This window comes from Anser anser (genome assembly GCF_964211835.1).
Source record: "Anser anser genome assembly, chromosome: 8".
NCBI classification, from domain to species: Eukaryota; Metazoa; Chordata; class Aves; order Anseriformes; family Anatidae; genus Anser; species Anser anser.
Window position 1 is genome coordinate 21,428,567 of NC_139728.1, and position 18,068 is coordinate 21,446,634.

Sequence of the window (18,068 nt, forward strand, 5' to 3'; positions counted from 1 at the left end):
TGACATTTTGGTGAAGCAAGTAATTTCCTCAAATCAAACACTTCTGTAAAAGAAGGTAATAGGAAGTGAAAATCTGTATATGCACTGTTCAAAGTTACAGTTTGTGTGTGGGGTTTTATTCCCATCTGCATATGGGAGTTTTCATAGTCAAGCAGATACTGAAGGAACAGCATAGCATTTTTTTGGCATCCTTCTAGGATGCATAGATGGCTTCTGGAACATCTTGATTTCAGATGCATGTGTCGGTGTTTGGTTGAGGACATCGTGCAGCTTTTGGTGGAGGTAATGCCATGTGTAGATCAGCTGCTGTGGCTGCAAGGTAAAGAGAAGCTGCAGTCACACAAGCTGCTCTTCGAAGCATGGACTTTGAAAGAAAACATGCTTGGTATCTCTCTCTATATATCAATTATCTCTAAAATCATGTACCATGTAGGACCTCTCAAATCCAAATTTTAGAGCATGTTTTGGAAACTTAATGAGTTCTAGGGTTTGATGGGCCAGAAGCCTCTTCAGATTTTGGAATCAGTTGTGGTGGTCCTGTTTAAAAAAACAAAACAAGATTTTTGTCCCCAAACTGTGGGGCCAAAAAAGCAACAGTGAAAAATCAATCCAACATTTCTTTCTCTTCGTTATCACCTTTCATGTGAATAAGTAGTCTGGTCTGTTCTTGTAATGCAGAAGTAGAACGTTGCCATTTTGGAGAGAATATGCCCATATAGCACTTGTATTCAGGAGTTGTTTTGCGTCCATGTACTTCTCTCGTACCTCACTCCCTCCTGCCGTTTGTTTGGGTTGTGAGCAGACACGAGAGATGAGAAGTGTCACTGTAAAGCTGTCCATATGGACTTGCTGGCAGTTATTTTGGCAGCCGGGCCAGATGTATGCTTTAAGGTTTTGGGAGGCTTTCGACCACTGGCTCGCTATCCGAAGTAGTAGATCATTTTCAAACAAACCCAAGAATGTGAGTTTCCTGATGGAAGTATTTATATTTCTGGAGTACTGGTTATTGCTTTTGAGGAAGGGGAAGTTTCTGAGAGCTAGCTCAGAAAGGCCAACATGCAAAGAAAGTTTTCTTTCTGTACCGAGGACAGAGAGGAAAAAATGGTTGAACGGCTCCAGTGGGCATGAGAAGACCAGAGCATTAAAATAATTGTTGTCCTAGTTGCTATTAATTGCATGTAGGTATTCTTCTGTATGTAAATTGAAGTTAATGTGCAGCTGCCTCCCAGAGCTCTTTGAAAGCTGTGAGAGTATCTGTAAGTTTAAGACACTGTCATTAGTACAATTAATGGACTATGATTTAAGGTTAAAAGCCCATGTGATATTTTTACGCAGAAACAAAATACAGCTTCGCTTCATATTGCTGTGATTAAAGTCTGATACAACCACTGATGCTCAAGAAAATGTTATTGTACCGAGCTGGTGCTGTATTCTTGAACCACACTTTCACATTTGTTCCTGTGTACTTCCCAGCTGCCAGTATCCATTTTCTGCCTTGCACATGCTGCTTAAGCTTAGAAGAGAGAAGTCTTACTGTTCTGTAATTTATTGCATGTCCCACTTTGGAATTTGGGTCTATGAGTGACTTCTTGGTGCTACAGTAATAATTGAAACCAAAATATAAGACTTGGCTTTGGATGATGCAATAAAAATAATTGAGTTCCTTAAAATGCTGCAAAACTGCTTGGGATTGATTAAAGGGTTTCTCCCTGTCAAGAGAAGAACCTCTTAGATAGCAGCTTTATTGGTGCAGCTTGGCTTGCTTCTTTTCCTGACCTTCTACAGTAGATCTGTACCACATCTAGTGTCGTGTTCCTCAGAGCCGAGTGTGTTCTCTTTGAACTTCTGCACCACGTTGGTCTCCCCTTCCCCTTTGCATCTGGGGGATCTCTGTCCATCCCATCTGGAAAGAGCAGCCCGTGAGGCTGGGAGAGGCAGACGTAGCAGGTACCCAGGAGGTGCGAATCCCACGCGCTCGGAGCAAAGCACCGCGTCGTCCTTGTGCCCAGGGTTGGTTGTGTTGGTCGCGGCGTTGCAAAGTTGTGTCATGGATCCAAATAAACCCCGCTCTTGTGAGCAAAACATATCAGCACTTCTGCTATTAAATGGTTGTTGGGGCACCGCCGAAGACAATAGCAATGTAATATCCTTTTGAAGCATTTGCCAGCTGGCGCAGGACGCCACGTCTTTTCATTCAGTTCATTCACTGCGGAATAAAGAAAATCGACGTGCTCAGAACGTTTGAAAAATACATCTGTTTGGAACATGAGCGTTGTTTCTTGTTTACTTAATTTGCCACTTCATTACAAACGTCCTGATGGAAAAGGGACGATGCGCGCCACAGCAAGCGTGTCAGTCAGCGAGGCTCCATGAAACTCACGAGGGAGAGCGTATGAGGTCCTTCAGGCAGCATATCCCTAAGAGCTATCCCATAGTTGCACACTATTTTCGATTAAGTGATGGGATGCCGAGAGCTGGTAGAGGATTGCTCTGCAGTTCACAGTGTAACCGGTAGATCTTGGTGCCACGTAAGATTACTGAGACAAGTGACGATACTTAGCTATATCCATTCTTAGCTCTTAAGCCTTTTTTCCGAGGCTCTTTGGAGAAAGAGCAGGCTGTTTATTTCAACAGATGAGAAACTCTTTCATCCAACAACTCGCTCAGGGCTGTCGAGTTACAGCAAGAGGACCCAGTGCAGTTGTGCTCTTGGTTGGCCGTGAGTTTGCCAAAGGGGAGGTCTGAGAAGGGGCGCCCAGGGCAGAGCCCACACCTGATTCTGGACCCCCGTGTCCAGCTGGCACGAGGAACCTGGCCATGCCAGACGGGAGCCAAAAAGAGCAAATTCAGTGAGCAAGGAGTGAGGGTTCGGCTGTAGGCTTGGCCATGGAGTCATCGGTCTATGAGATAGGGGGTGTCCTTCAGTCTTCCACAGAAATGGAGAGAGAACCTGCATGGCCTGCCGTAGCACCTGGGTGCTGTATGCCTAAAAAGTTGCTATTATACAAATGAGGATGGTATTTACAGAGATGCTGGCTAGAGCAAAAAGGGAGAAGCCTTTCAACTTTGTGCACAGCATAAGTGAATTAATCTTTACATCTGAATTATTTTTCTCCATTTTAATTAAATTGTTTTATTGCTTTATTCTCAAATTAGGGTGAATCTTCCCCCACGTGAATTTAGCACGAACACATTCCCCCGTCTCTGTACTAGTGGCACAGAGGGCCAGCATCCAAACTTAGTGTAATAGAAACAAGGCTGCACTGCAGCAGTTTATTAAAGTACAAAATCCAGAATTCATTGGAAATGTTCTTTACAATCAGATGTTTCCTGTTGCTGAAGATTCATCCTGTTACTGAGTGACTTTTCCCCTCCTATAAAGGGAATAGGTTTGAACTTCGAACTCGGGGCTGCTATCAGTTGGAGACAGCGCTGAGCAGAAACTGCTTGTGTGGTTTGCCTGCCAAAAATTGCAGCCCCTCTGGTTACTGCTGTTAGCGTGCACAGCTGTGATGAGACACACAGCACAGGCACCACTTTCTCATCTTGATATATTCCTCATCTCACACATTGTGGGTGTTAGGATACCTGCTCAAACAATATGCTTGCAATTGTAATTTCTTGTGGTGTGTCAGCATGGGAATGCTACCTACTGTTTTTCACCAAGTACCTACGTAGGAGCTGAGATTACTGGTGAGGGCAGTCCTGTATATGTCCTCTGATCTCCACTGATGCTGTGACGAGTGGTGCACAAGGGGTGTCGTAATTAGTGCCTTGGGTTTTGAATAAAGAAGGTGAGCAGCTCAGAGCAGCCGTGAGGCTGTGGCACTGGAGATGTTTTAGCGACTAGTGGTCCTAAGACAGAGCCACCTCGCCGTCTCTGTAGAAAGGTGCAGAAGTATCCAAATTGGTTGTGCTGTAGAAGAAAACTTAGTAAAACAGAATAAATGAGGTGGGAGACACAACATTTATGCCAAAATAGGATACTGGATAAATTCTGTCCTACTAATTTATTACTAGGCTGGATAAATGACTCGGCCCTTCCTAAATCTGTATTCAGTGAGTAAAACAAAGAGTTAGGAAGTGAAGGGTAACCTGTAAATGCAGGCAGTGTTGTAACAATCAGGAAATCGCTTATGAAACATGCTTTCTCTTATATTTGGGAAATTAGAAGAATGTATTTGTCATCTGTTTAAAAAAGAAAAACATTGTACAAGTTTCTCATTTTTACATCAATATTTGCTTATATTTTTGCCTCTACATTTATAAGTTCTTAATTTGGTGTTTTGAGGTGTTAATACTTTTGTTTAATAGTCTCACACTGGACAGGATTTCTTTTTTTATTGGTACTTAATCTGAATTTGAAAACAGTATCTTCATTGTTCTCAAGACGAAGTTGTGTTTTACAAAATCTGAGGAAGAGTGTTTATCTATGCAATATCTCTGGGAAATAGAACTGAAATGATTTAGTTCCCTTCATATCTTTGGACGTAAGAATTGCCTAGAATTTGGGTAGTCATGATAAGACTGTTTTTCTTCCAAATACTTTTTCCTTTTGAGCAGGAGATGCTCTGAGATGGGTCATCCGGCCAAAAGAATCTCCACAGTAGTATCTTTCCTGAGAGTGGCACTGCATTTGTGAGCTTCATTTTCTGACTAGGTGAAATATAATGATATTTTTTATAATTACTGGCCTCTTCTTTCTCTAAGTTATGAAGAATTTCACACCTTAAGTATAGGAAGTTTGTGTCATAGAAAGTTGTTCTTAAATAGAAAATACATTTTGATGGCTAATGGGGTATTTGATCCTATCTCTTTTGAAAAAGGGAGGCAGCTGAATGACAGACTTTTTTTTTGTAATGGATAGTCTTCTCATTCCATGCTACAAAAGCAACACCTAACATCTTTCTTTTTGCTCTGACTCTCAATCAAAATTTTATTCTTTAATATTATTACTGCAATTGCCATCCCCAGTGCAGGTGGTGGAGCTCTGCAGGATATCTGGTCTCAGGTCAAGCTCTGGAGGTAGAAATCACATTACACGTTATTAAATATAGGTTGCAGTTCTGTAGGAGTCAATCAGCATATCTGGAGTGCAGGGATATGGAACGAGAAATTTAAGTGATCATGCATACAAGAAATCAGTGCAGACCTCAGAGCCTGAGCTCTGTAAGAGGATGTGCCAAATTGCAGCCTTATGTTGCTTTGTATTATTGTATTCCCTGTTTGGCTAGCTCTGTGGAGCGTATTACTGTAATGGTATGTGATATTGAGGCTGTGTTAAGCCTTTATTATTAAACTCTTATAACTCCTCTGGGACTAATGGTTTGTGGTTTCTCAGGACCACTTCCAAAGCAGCACGCAATCTTTTTTTTTTTTTTTTTGCCAGGGAAGTCTGTTTATTGCTGAAGTCTGGTTTTGTTTTGTTTTTTATATGAAGAAAAAAAAAGAATAAGAGAATTTATTGGTTCTACTTCATTGGTTCTCAATAGGATGAGACAAGTATCCACAAATCCTTGTAGGGAGAATTTGGGGGGGGGGGGGGGGGGGGGAAGAAGTGGCTTCTCAGAGGGAAGCTGTAAAGAGTTTTGCTGAAATTCTGAAACACCACTTAAGTAAACTTACAGATTATGTTTCCTTATTAAACATGGATTATATTTGCCATCACCAGTCTGCGTTGCCACTGTGGATTTTCATTTTCCGTGCTGCGTTTTCATCAATGATGAAATCAAAGCAAGGACAAGTGTTTGCACTGGAAGTTGGTCTGTGTATTTGCTCTTCCGTGGGTTCAGCAAGCCCAAAAGATCGGGCTCTAAGAGCTGATTCCACACGTCTCTGCAGAGTGCAGTACCCAGGCAGGATATTGGATGTTTATCCTGTGGTGTCTGTGGCTCTTCCTTGGAGTATAAACTTTCCAATTTTCCAGCATGATCTTGTTTCTGTGTCTCCTACAAACTCTACGGTTTGTTGGTCAGGATCATCACTCCTTTACGCAGACTCAGATCTTCATTTATTTTTCTTCCATTGCAGACGTAGGTGTTGGGAGGCTACGGTGGTGGAAGATGCAGCAGCCTGTAAGGGACAGTGGTCAGATAGTTGTATGGTGTCCAGAAATGCCTTGACCTAGGCACTGTATGCAGCAAGATGAGTAATATCTTTCCCCTCTGTTGAGAACAAGGACTGTGGCCTAGCGTTATCCAGGCTGTCAGAAAGCTCAGGGTTAACAAACTAAATAGGGGGAAGGATTTGCAGGACACCGAAGATAGGGGACACGAGGGTGGAAAGGGGTATGTGCGTGTGAGGAGGTGAGATAAGGGGTCAGGGACTTCTGAAGTGGGACCCTAGCCTGGAAATACAGTCAGCCCTCGTACCTGGGTGACTTATGGCACAGGTACTACGAGGTCTGGGTAAGTACAGTGACAAGGGGAGGCATCTCCGTTTTGCAGGATTTTTTTTTTGACTTCAGGGCAGAACTGTGCAAATCCAGTTGTGTTCCTTCAAAGGCAAGCTCAGCTGTACGCCCAGATTGGAGTTTGAATCCATTCCCAGAGCAGCACTGGGTCTGTCTGCAGTTTGTCTGGGAACTTCTGGTTCCCAAACCAGGCGGATCCTGTATTGGATCTGTCACCATGAGCTATCGCGTGGCACTCCACAGCCCGAAACAGCTGTGGTGGAGCAAATCCAGGTAGCTCTGCCAGCCCTGGTTTTCTTGGGGTGGTGGAGCACATTCACACCTTGTGCTGATTTCAGATGCTGTAGCTGGCTGGTGGGTGGGAAGTGACCTAACGTGTAGGTCCCACAGCGGCTTGGACCCAAGGTGACCCAAAGCAGCTCTGCTGTCTGGCTGGCGAGGTCTCAGATGTTGTTATTCCTGGCACCGAGTGCCTTCTAAATAAGTATTTCTTCTGTCTTTGTCTCTTCTGATGGTTTGGGTCAGATCCAGGATTACATCTGGTTTATGCTGTATCTTCTTGTGTTTTTTTCTTTCGTTTTTTTTTTCCTGCTCTAGCTACTGAAAAAATGATTGAAGCTAACGTGAAAACAGATGTAAAAGGCTGGCATTGTGGCATGTGCAGCCTGAAGCTGTGCATGTTGGCAAGTTATTGGGTGTCAGGTTTCACGATCTGAGCATGAAGGCTGCTCTTCAGTTGGGAAGGTAGAAGAAAAAACATTTAAGCTGCCTTATGGAAGTAGGTAGCTGAAACATCAGAGGCTGCTCTTTCAGACATGAGCGCTTCTTGGCACCTAGACCAAGGGCGTATGTAAGTGGGTATGTTTTACATCGTGTCTTATTAAATTTTATTTGCCTTTGAAAGACAGAATGGGCTCAGGGGCTTGGGGGAAGGCACTGTGCGGGCCGAGCAACCACGTTGCCTCCGAAAAAAGTCTAGAAAGCCCAGAGGACTTTGAACTGAGTGATGTCTGGAAGAGATTTGAAGCTGGAAGCAAAAAGCCTGTTCTTGTTGTGTTTGCGGAAGCAGGACTCGGTGTCTTTGCAAATAAATCAGGCTTGACTCAACTGCTTCTGAAATCTCCATCAGTTTATTAGAAAAATCACCTGTAGCACTTAATTTCATTGCATGTGAACAGCTATCTGGGTGGAGAAAGGTGGTATGATGATTATCCTCTCAGCCCTTTCCACGTTTATTTCTTCCTTTCTGAAGCATTAATGCCAGAAATAAACACTGTGCTTTAATAAAGATCTGTGGTTTGGGGAGGCTAACTGTAATACAGGCTATTCTCAGTGAATCTGGTGTTGAAACTGCGAAACTAATAGTCACATGGAGGGCTGAATTGGAAAAGGGAGCTCGCATCCTTACTCTGCTTGTTGTGTTTGTTGGAGGATGCTAATGTTTTCAGTTAAGGAACTGAAACATTAAATACAATTATTGCAGCCTGCAAAAATGGTAAATATGGGGCTTGCAATGCTTTTCAGCCATTCTTAGATAGGTCCTAACATTTCACGCCCGGTGGTTGAATGCAGAATATATTGGGGAGAATGAGTGACATTTCAGACTGGCATTAACTACAAAGCAATATTTTATGTTGATAAAAATCTCAACAGTTTTTTACAAGTAGAGCCCCACAGAGATACTTCAGAATTAATTGATGGCAGATGAATTTAACACAGTTAAAAAGAATTAACCCCCTTGCTATTTAGAATAATATAAAGATGTCTGAATTTCACTCCCAAAAGAGGAAATACAGTTGTTAAGTCCAGATGGATTTTTATTTTTATTGGAATAAGTTTTGAGACTAGTAATCTTTTTTTCCTATTTTTTAATGTTACTACCACAGTGTTGGATCTGAGACAGAACAGACCTCTTTTTTAAAATTTAATATTATTTATTTAAATTGTTTTAAATCCATTTAGATGAATGGTTTTACTGTGTTGACTTTGGAAACCAACACCTTCTTATTGAATTTGTAAGGTTTGGAAAATGAGCACAAGGATGATATACAGTATAGAAAACTCCAGGGGTCGGTCCTATGTCAAATTACTGTTAGCTGAATTGGGATAACTGTCAGTGTCTGTGGTTGTCACCTGCCCAAATGCAAGGCAATGCTGTTGGAGCTTAACCTCCTTCCAGCATGCTAAATCTGATCGTGATCGTGCATTTTGCCTTGTGCTAAGGGCTTTCACCAGGGCAGCTGCTGTGATGTTGCAAGTGATATGAGTAAGGGATTACACTTAAGGCCTAAACTGCAAAGAGAAACTGAGGAATTCAGTCCCTTCATTTAGCTGAAGGTGAGAGGCAGTTCTGCAATTAGTTGCTGTGCCAGTTTAAAGCCTCTCGTTGCATAGTTATTAGTGCTATCATGGCAGTCTGTTCTGCTCTGTGTTTGCGCGCTGGCAAGCTGTCTTTAAGTTCTGGGCCCGATTCTGCCCCGTTGGTGGTGGAGTAGAATTCCATGGACTTTCTGCTTTGGTTTGGGATTGAGATCAGAATGGATGACCAACCAGGTGGCTTACTACCAGAATAACTGTCGTTTTATCTCTAGCAAGAATAAAGCTGGAAGAAAACCAGCACTGAGCATTGTACCGTATGGCAGCTCCACTTGGAGCAGAATATCAAACCATTACTGATGGATCTTGAAAATGGGTTCTAGGCTGTGGAGTTGTATATGAGGAAAATAAATGCCTAATAACAGAGGCTGGATCATGTGGTGAGCTAGATGCAAGCAAAGAGTATTTGTTTCTACGTGGCCAAATTTGAAGTTGTTTATCTAAAAACTAGGAACGAGAAAGCACAATTGCAGCAAAGTACGTCCAATAAAATGGAACAGTGACTAAAAGTCTTGGTCATTAACTGATAAGCAACAGTTGTTATTGTGACCGTGGCTAACAGGGCTGATGTGCTCCCCAGATGGCAAAATAAAAGGGCCTCAAGTAGAGGTTATATTTTCTTGATGTTTCACACACCTGCTACATATAGTACAGAGGTGACGGGTGTTGGTGGTTTGAATTGTGTCTGTATGAGAGCCACTGGTGTGACTGAAGATGTGGAAAACATGCCTTCTGGGGAGAATGGCAAGAAGCACAAAGTACTTGGCTTAGCAAGCAGAGTGTCAGGGGAAGAGCTGATCTTGATAAGAAAGTGCCTAAATGGGGACAAAAAGTTGATAATAAATTTGGTAAGAAAGAACCCAGCAGTCTAGCAGTGAAAAGCTTGTTATGGTTCAGTTTTGGCAAGGTCAACCAAACTCATTTACTTAGGCATGAAATGACATTATTTTTAATAAATTTTAGCTACTTTGTTGGGTAATGACATCATGATTTGTTGCGTTTTCCAGTGCTCCGCCATTACTGGGTGCCTGTTGTTTGGCTGGCTGGTGAAGAAGTTCTTGTGTTTCCTGGTGGAATGGAGCATAAGGAGTTATTAAAGTAAAATAAGAAAATGTTATAGCGATGGTGCTAAGAAAAAGGGGAAAATGAACTTGTACTCTTGTGTTACAGATTCAGTCGTTCTTTCCTTTGACTCCGTTGGACATACGATAGGCTCAGGTACAACCTTGCCTTCTTCTCTCTCTCCCACCTCGTGACAAGGCCGCTATCTGACGGGGCACGGTAGCCATGTTGGGAGGCAGGTAACCGAGTCAGCCTCTGGGGGGGACCAGCTGCCCAGCCACGCTGGATGAATAGCTCCTTTGCTAAGTCTAGAGGAAGCATTAAGGGTCTTCGCGTGACACGGGGATTAACACGTGGGACCGCTTCCACTGCCCGGCTAGGAAGATGACCTGGCCACGTTACGTGCGGTCGCGGTGCGGCCTGTTCTCGTGTGAAAGGCATTAGGATGATGTCACCCACCAGCTGAGGAGAAACTGCTCCATGCTACTGGGAGAGTTTCTCAGCTAAATAAACAGTTGAGTTATTTGGAGAAAGACAGCAGGAATGGTTCCAGGAAGGAGAAGGCAAAAGGGTCACAGTTCAACAAATAGGGCTGGAAATTTTTTTATTTGGTGGAGGTTGACCAGCATTATCAAACCCCAGGGCAAATGCTGCCTGACCTTATTTCCTTCGGAACCTGAGCACGACCTTCAATTAAACTGAACCAGAAATAAAAATTCTTTTGTGTTGGAGGCACTTCACGAAGCCAGTAATGATCCATTTGGCTATCAGTAAAACATAAGCTGTAGCCAAGGCACACCATAGTGGGCACTATACTCAATAAAATTCAATTTACAGTGTATGTATAATGATATGTGAACTGCAAGGGAAAGCTAAGAATTACTTTTTATAACTTTAAACCCCTTAACACTTGAAGGATGTGGGTATTTACTCTCTTGCAGAAAAGAAAATATAATCCTAGGAAAAGTTTCACATTTTATCTCGATTACTAGCCTTTCCTCTTAGGTTCATAGGAGCAACATGCTGCCTTCCAACATAGCACCTGTCTTCTGCCTGCACACTTTGAAAGAGCCTGCTGCCTGACACTAATGGCAAAGCTTGAACACCCAATTCTGGTTTACTAACCCCAGAGCTAGTGGTAGTTACTTGCTTTGTTTACGATGCCCCAAATGCTTTCTGCTATCCCTGCATCTTGCTTTAAAATCTATACCTGGAAATTGATCTGGTGTGGGTGCATGGTCTGATCTGGGAGAAACCTAGGGTGCTGAGCGTTGAACAGGTATGGTGTGCTAATGGGGAGAATAGGACCTCTCTTAACTCCCTTCTACTAATTAATATCAGTCATAAATGAAGTGTGTCGTTGCCTGCTTCCTTGTGCATTGGGTGATGGTTTCTTTAGCCTGCAAAAGTAGGGGGGGAAGTTGCATAGGTTTGGAATACGAAATTTCTGAATAAAATTCAGCACAGTATTTAATTTTGATTAGAGCTGAGCAAGTCTGAATCAGCGTACCTTCACTGGAGTTATGTTGGATTGATATTAGTACAGCTAAGACCAGAATTCGTCCTGGAGTAAAACTTTGAAATATTACCCACTACATTTCTTCCGTAATACTTTTTTGGCTTCTAACTCATGTGAAAACAGTTAACCCTGTGGAGAGCTTCCATCCAGTGCAGGGTATCTATAGAGTTAATCATAAACATCGTTATGATGCTACCAATAGGGTGGTAAATTTATTTATGAAAAGTAAGTTCAACTGCTCCCTGTTTTGTGGAGTACTGACACCAAGGAGTGTGGGAGACGAGGCTAATATGAGCCAAAGGACTGTCTGGATCTGCTTTAAAAACACCGGTCTTTGTTCTGCTTGTGCATCGCAACAAGCTTGGATTGGTTAGGGATAAGGCAGTAAAATTTGATATTTTGCAAACCCTTGCACTGCAACTAGATTGAATTTCTTCACTGAAGAAATACAACAACAACTCTCTTATTTGAGAAGGGAGGCTCAAAAATGTCCCAGAAAGCTGTATGTTTATTGCCTTCATGTTTAGTACTTTGCATTCATTGTGCTGGAAACCAGCTTGCTCTGAACTGTGTACGCTCTGATATGTGTAATAAGATGTCAAGATGTGTGGTGTCTATCCAACTGAGGGGTAGCTTTCCTTGTTGAACAGGAAGGAGAGAGAGAAAAACTGTGGCTATTGTGCTTCCGCGGTCCATCCCATCTCACCTTGCTGCAGACCCAGGAAAAGACAGAGCCCAGAAAGAACCAATGGCAGCTCCAGACCCAGCCATTCCTAGTAGGTGATGTTTCAGGTTGGGGTAAGGAGGGGCAAAAGGTGCACATGTGAAACATAACGATACCTATACCTTTTTTATCAGTCAGAATTGAGACAGTTGTGAATAGTACTCTCGCTGTTAAGTTTTCATGCTGTTTAAAACCAGTACACATTGACTTCTATCTGCATGCTAATCAGCTTTTAGAATTGCTCTTTTGTAACTGTTACGCCTACCTTGTTGCAGCTTCTGTATTTTCTTTGAGTTGGCTGTTGGTCCTCATCTTGGTGTTCCCCTTAACTCTTTGTCCCACGTGAAGATCTTGGTTTTCAGTGAGGCTGGAAATCTGGCCATAGGCCTCTCAGGATAATCGTGCTCTTTAGGTTGCTCTGCGTAAGACTTTCTGAACTCCAAAGATCATCTGGCTATTAAGCCTTAAAGTACCCTTTCACAGAAGATTATTAGCCCAGGGGACGCAACAGTCAAATATGCTCGGAGTGAGACTGAACCGTCTGAGGCTGATGCTGTGGTCTGGCCCTCCTGAGCCCGGATGTTTTTATGATTATCTGCTAGATTGCCCCTTCCCGTGAAAGATCAAGTTTGAGCAGCAGAGATGAGTGCTTGATACGATGTCTAGGCCAGTGTTTCAGCCAAAACTGTTTCAGGAAGGATGGTTTCCTGCCCTGAACTTGGAAACATTCAGCAGGACAGAGGCTGTTTGAGTAGACCTAGATTTCATCTGCTTGCAGTAAAGAACAAATGCTCTTTCCCCAGGCCCCAGTTGCTTTGTTCTACTTTGTTGCTAGCAAATCAGACATCGGACCTTGGAAGTCAGATTTATGCCCTCACTGTTTTAAGACTTTTTCTACCTCCTGTGTCTGAGAGCAAACAAGTAAAATTTGTCTTCGCTAAGCCCCATTAGGAGAAAAGTGCATTGAAGGTGTAACTTTCCCATCTGCTCATGCACTTGCTAGAAAAACTTATTGACTGTAGGTTTGCACTGTTATTAGATGTGTTTGGTTGCAGTACTGGCAAATACCTATTGTATAGCAGTCTTGAGAGCTACTGAGTCTTCAGCCTGTAATTGCAATGCCTCTTTTCAAGCAACCAAATGTTAGCAAGGTCTTGCTCAAACTGTTTAGAGTATTTTAACTTGCTTGTTGTTCTTGTTGCTGTTCTTCTTCTAAATTTCATTCTTGGCCCTTATCAAAAGTTTGGCTTGACTTAAGTAAGGAAGATGGGGCTTTTAAAATTTAATTTAGAATAGCCGATCTACTGCAGCGCATGTGCTTATGAAAGCCCCCATGCGAGACCATGCCTCCAGGTGTTGAATTTGGAATAACAGTACAGTAATCAGCTGTGAGTTTAAATCTATGCTTATTTAGGTGTTTGCTGCTGGTAATTCTTTCTGCTAAAGTCCTTAACCTTTTTGATGGGAGAAGCTGATGGAACTACAAAAGAAACTGTTTCCTTCAGCTCTTGAAGATGCTCAGATAACCATGTTGGGAAGGAGAAGAACCCTGATTCTGTCCTAAGTACAACACCAGTGTGAATTTGGTGACTATTTTGGATCTCCTGCATTTTGGATAGAGAGTGGCGTGGATGGAGGCCAGAATAGGAACACAACTGAAATTGTCAGGTATTAAGTTGGCAGAACAGTGACAGATTTCTAGCATGAGAGAAAAACATTGGTGAGTTGCAGATAACTTGCTGTTCTTTGGCTTTCCCCATGAGAATCTGGTAGCACAGGTGGCTGCAATTGCAAACCCTGTTGAACTGTTCCAGAAATAACCTTCAATCTGCTTGCTTTGGTTTCTAAGTTTAATGGCAATTAACTTAGATAAATATGTTAAATAATAGAATTTATGAGGCTCTGGTGGATGGTCTTAGATTGAAGGAAAACAATTTTAATTTACCTTTGGAGTTGATATGGTTCTAGCGTGTGTTGCTTTGTCTGTTTTTTTTTCCACATAGCATTTCAGACTATCACTCTTAATGCTACATGGTGGTGATGGGAAAGGGGAGGTGGGCTTTATTATGCTGTATTTTTCTGTATTCATGTGAAGTAGAGAATAAATAGGAAAGATATTTTTCTGCTGTTTTTAGTGGCTTTACCTGGCAAAAAGTTTTTCCCATTTCATTTCTGATTAATGAAGATCTACTTCATTCTTTACTACTTTGAGTTGTAGACTGTGGGAGCTGCTTACATCTTTGCCAAGGACTGTCACGTATTAGTTGAATAGTCCGTACATGACTCTGCCAGCATGTTAAGTGTCGTCATCTGTTGTCTTCTCGTTTATGCTCTATTCCTCCAATTGCAAATACAGCTGCGAATGAGTTGAGGTGCGCATGCCAAGCACTAATCTAAAGAATACCTTGAAATGCAAGTATTTTAATGGGATTTCTCTCTATCATGTGGCGTCTCTGCGTCAAGTCAGTACATCCTGTAGGTCAGTAAAAGCCAACATAGATTACTGTTTTGTTAGTATTGTTCTTGACTTTTATTAGAAAATACGACGCAGTATCTAAAATGAGGAATATCTCAGATGATTCAGTAGGGCAGCATTAACTCCATTAGCCACGTGAATACATGGCAGTAAATGAAACAACTGTTTATTTAGTAAAGGTTGCAGTCTGGCTTTAAAACAGATGACTCCCTAGGAAGAGAAAAAGGGCATACATAGTTCATAGGAGGAAATTTTTCATCTTCCAATTGGAGTCTTTCATGGAATCGGCTTAAAGCAGTCCATTGGTTTTCTGTCCTTGGAGGTTGCTAGAGTTGTATAATTCATGACAATTTTTTTAGAAATAAATTCAATGTTAAGGTAGCAGAGCCTTTCAAAATGTACTATGCTGGAATTACCTTTTTTTTTTTTTCCTTTATTATACCTGTTTTGGAGGTAAAGTAAGCAGGAAAAAGACCCTTCTGATGGATGATCCATACAGCACTATCAGCAAGCGATTGCTTATTTGTTGTTCTTGTGCCTGGGGGATGAATAATGTAGTTGCAGTGCCTAGTGAAGGAGACCCCTCTGGTGTATTGCTTTCCTCAGGCTGTAAAGCTGCTCCAGATGTCTTTGGGGCCCCAATCAGGAATTACAGGGTGGAAAAAAAGATGAAGACATAGAGCTGGAAACTACTTCCTTTTGCTATTAAATGTGAGAAAATAAGAAGTATCATCATGAGGTTAGGTGTCACCAGGGTACGTGGGGGTTTGTGACTGGAGACAGATTTCCCTCTTTCCCTGCTTTGAACTCTCAGGTTTGAATTTCACCTGTGCTGATGGTGCTTGGAGTACCTATTTCTGCCAAAATATGGCCATTTTTTATCAGGTGCAGTACTCACAAAATAAATATACAGCAGATTTGGTATCCTTAGATCAGTTTGCACAGCCTATGAACAGTTTTAATGGTTATCCAATACCAAGTTTTCCTGCTGTTGTTGGGAACTGCTCTACAGTTCCTTTTTTTTTTTGATGCTTAGAATGTCGTCTGATTTTAACCATTTGGGCTGAAATCTATGCTGAAAGGTGGGATCATGTTTCAAATTTATATTTTCCAAAAAAGAAATAAGCTATTATTCTTTTCAATATCAACAAAAAAATCACAGCATCTTAAAAGTATTGTATTAGTTGTTAACAAAATATTCTCTGTATTTCTTGTTTTGGTTCTGGTTCTCTAGACCTTGTGCTTCCACATAGGAGTAGTATTGTCAGGGAAGTTCCTTTGCTCACCACAGGAAAGGAAAGCTTAACTGAGGCTACATTATTAGTCACTGAAAAATCATTTTTTATGCGTATGATTGGTGATGCATGCTTCTAGCACTGGGCTGCAAGGGTTAAGAAGTTTTCTTCACTGATATTGGTTCTGTGCATTTTTACAGTGCAGGGAAAAGCACCAGGGATGGGGTTTGTCTTAGACTAAAGGTTCTTCCTGGTGTCACTTGGGCAACCTGCAGAAAAAGGCTGTTAAACTTGTGTGCAGAAGAGTAAATGGGAGTGAGGAAAAATGGACACAGGCCTTTAGGGGATGGGCATACAGTCTATGCAGGGACAGGGCTGAGGAGCCCAGGGGGCCTCAGTTCTGCCCCTGCTGAACTTGGCCTTACAATCTTTTTTTTTTTTCCTAGCTATTTAAATAGTCTAAAAATTAATGCTTTCATCAGTAAATTCCATCATTGAAGAGGTTAAAGCGGAAAATCCTAAGGAAAGGATGCAACATTATGTGCTTGTTTGTCCAGTACTCGCATCCTCGCTCAGTAATCCTGAGCAGTATTTTTTTAACCCTGGAAGAAAACCTTTCCTCCTTCCGTTTCAGTTGATCCATTGCATATGACTTTTTTCATCAATTCTTTCTTGTTTTGTGAGTTCCAGCAGAATCGCTTTACATCAGCTGAACTTTTGTAGCTGTCCATATGTCTTTACTTCGTCCAAGGTAAATGCGGGGCGTTTGACCCTTTTTCATTGCAGGGTAAGTCGTTTTACCTGGCCTTTGCTACAGATGAAGAACCCAAATGTGGACAGTGACCAAGGCTTAGTTTGGTTTGAGGCCCCAGTTCCGCTGAGACCCAACTGCACCGGACAGGATGAAATGTATCGGGGTGGTCTGAGCCGTTCTTGATAAGACTTCTGTCTCCCGAGTATCGCACCACTTTTCTTTGACAAACACAAACGTTTTGCATAAAACAGCTGCAACTGAACTTTCTGCCTTCCCTCCTGTATTTGCATTACGGGTTAAATGCAGAGAGAACAAGGGCTGCGTGTGGCCCCTCTTTTACAGAAGTTTAAATTAATATTCCAGTTTTGTTGGCAAATCTAAATAGGTAGATGCTAAAGGAATAGTACTTAAGTCACAGTGCAGTCATTTACAGTGGTCTGGAAGGATAAAACCAGCGTGCCAAGTCAATTCTTGCGTTATTGATTTCAGATTTGAAGCATAAGGGAAAAATTTTGCACATTTTGCTTGCATATAGCTACATGGTTGCAGATGCAAAATGTAAATTGAAAACTTGATTGATATAGTGCACTGTGCCTTATGGCTTTTTGGGTGGTCTGTATGGAGTTTCTAGACATTTGACAATGCATTTCTCACTTGCTGCCTGTTAGACGGATTTCTCTTGGATGCTTGGGAGAAATTTCCATGTTAATGCCAGCATTGAATTTGGCACAGGGTTTGCATCATTTATAGAAATTGCTATGCTTGGCTGTACTTCTGTTCACATAACCATCATTACATGCTTTGTTATGAAACTGTTGTCGGTTATTAAATTGTTATTCAATGCTGATCTTCCTGGAAATGGAGACATGCCTTTCTGACCTTAGGAGACCTCTTGATTTTATGGGCATATGGTGGAACTTATTTCCAGTGCTCATTCATTTCTGTGCCTCTGTATAGCGCCGTACCACTTTGCCAGCTGAGATCTGTAGCTTCCTAGCACAAATGACAAAGTGGTCCTTAGATCTCCTTGTTACTGTTGCTTTTATCCCTTATCAGATCAGCCTCGTGGGCTGAGAAGGTGAAGTCTTGTTCAGATTGTTCCATGGTGTTCTTCTAGTGGAGGCAGAGTGAGTTCCTTATTCCATTTATTCATTTTATTTTTTAATTCCAGCCAGCACAGCTGCATAAATGCCTTGTCTGGAGACTGGTGGGAAATACCATTTCTCGGAGCGGTATGAAACCCTGCCAAGCATGGTGAAGTCAAAAGCGAAATGACCATGCCACAAACACAGGCAGCTTTTGGGTTCATTATAGCCAAGAACATCTGTGGCTTGCCCAAAACTAGTGTGGGTCAGGAGATATTACAGCAGCTTTTTTTTTCCTCTTTGATTCTTTATCCCACTGCATGAAAAAGAGGAGGAATATTGGTGCGTGTCAGCTGGTTAACATAGCGAGCAAGGCTTTAAATGAAGGTGGCAGGAGGTGGCACAAGCGGTAGGTCAGGGCATGG

At 42.1% G+C, this 18,068-nt stretch overlaps 1 protein-coding gene across 14 annotated transcripts in view; it reads left to right on the forward strand.

Moving 5' to 3' along the window:
* ST3GAL3 (ST3 beta-galactoside alpha-2,3-sialyltransferase 3) overlaps nt 1-18,068 on the forward strand; it is a 180,295-nt gene that overhangs the window by 32,811 nt on the left and 129,416 nt on the right. For 6 of the 14 annotated variants that reach the window (XM_083845538.1, XM_083845541.1, XM_083845539.1 and 3 more), the window contains 2 exons: nt 9,959-10,006; nt 12,020-12,145. The exons of 2 other annotated variants lie outside the window; for them this stretch is intronic. In XM_083845538.1, the coding sequence (XP_083701664.1) occupies nt 9,959-10,006; nt 12,020-12,145 (174 nt within the window). Of the gene's footprint in view, nt 1-9,958; nt 10,007-12,019; nt 12,150-18,068 lie in introns of all 14 variants that reach the window. 6 more of the 14 variants (XM_083845531.1, XM_083845530.1, XM_083845542.1 and 3 more) reach the window with 3 other exon arrangements.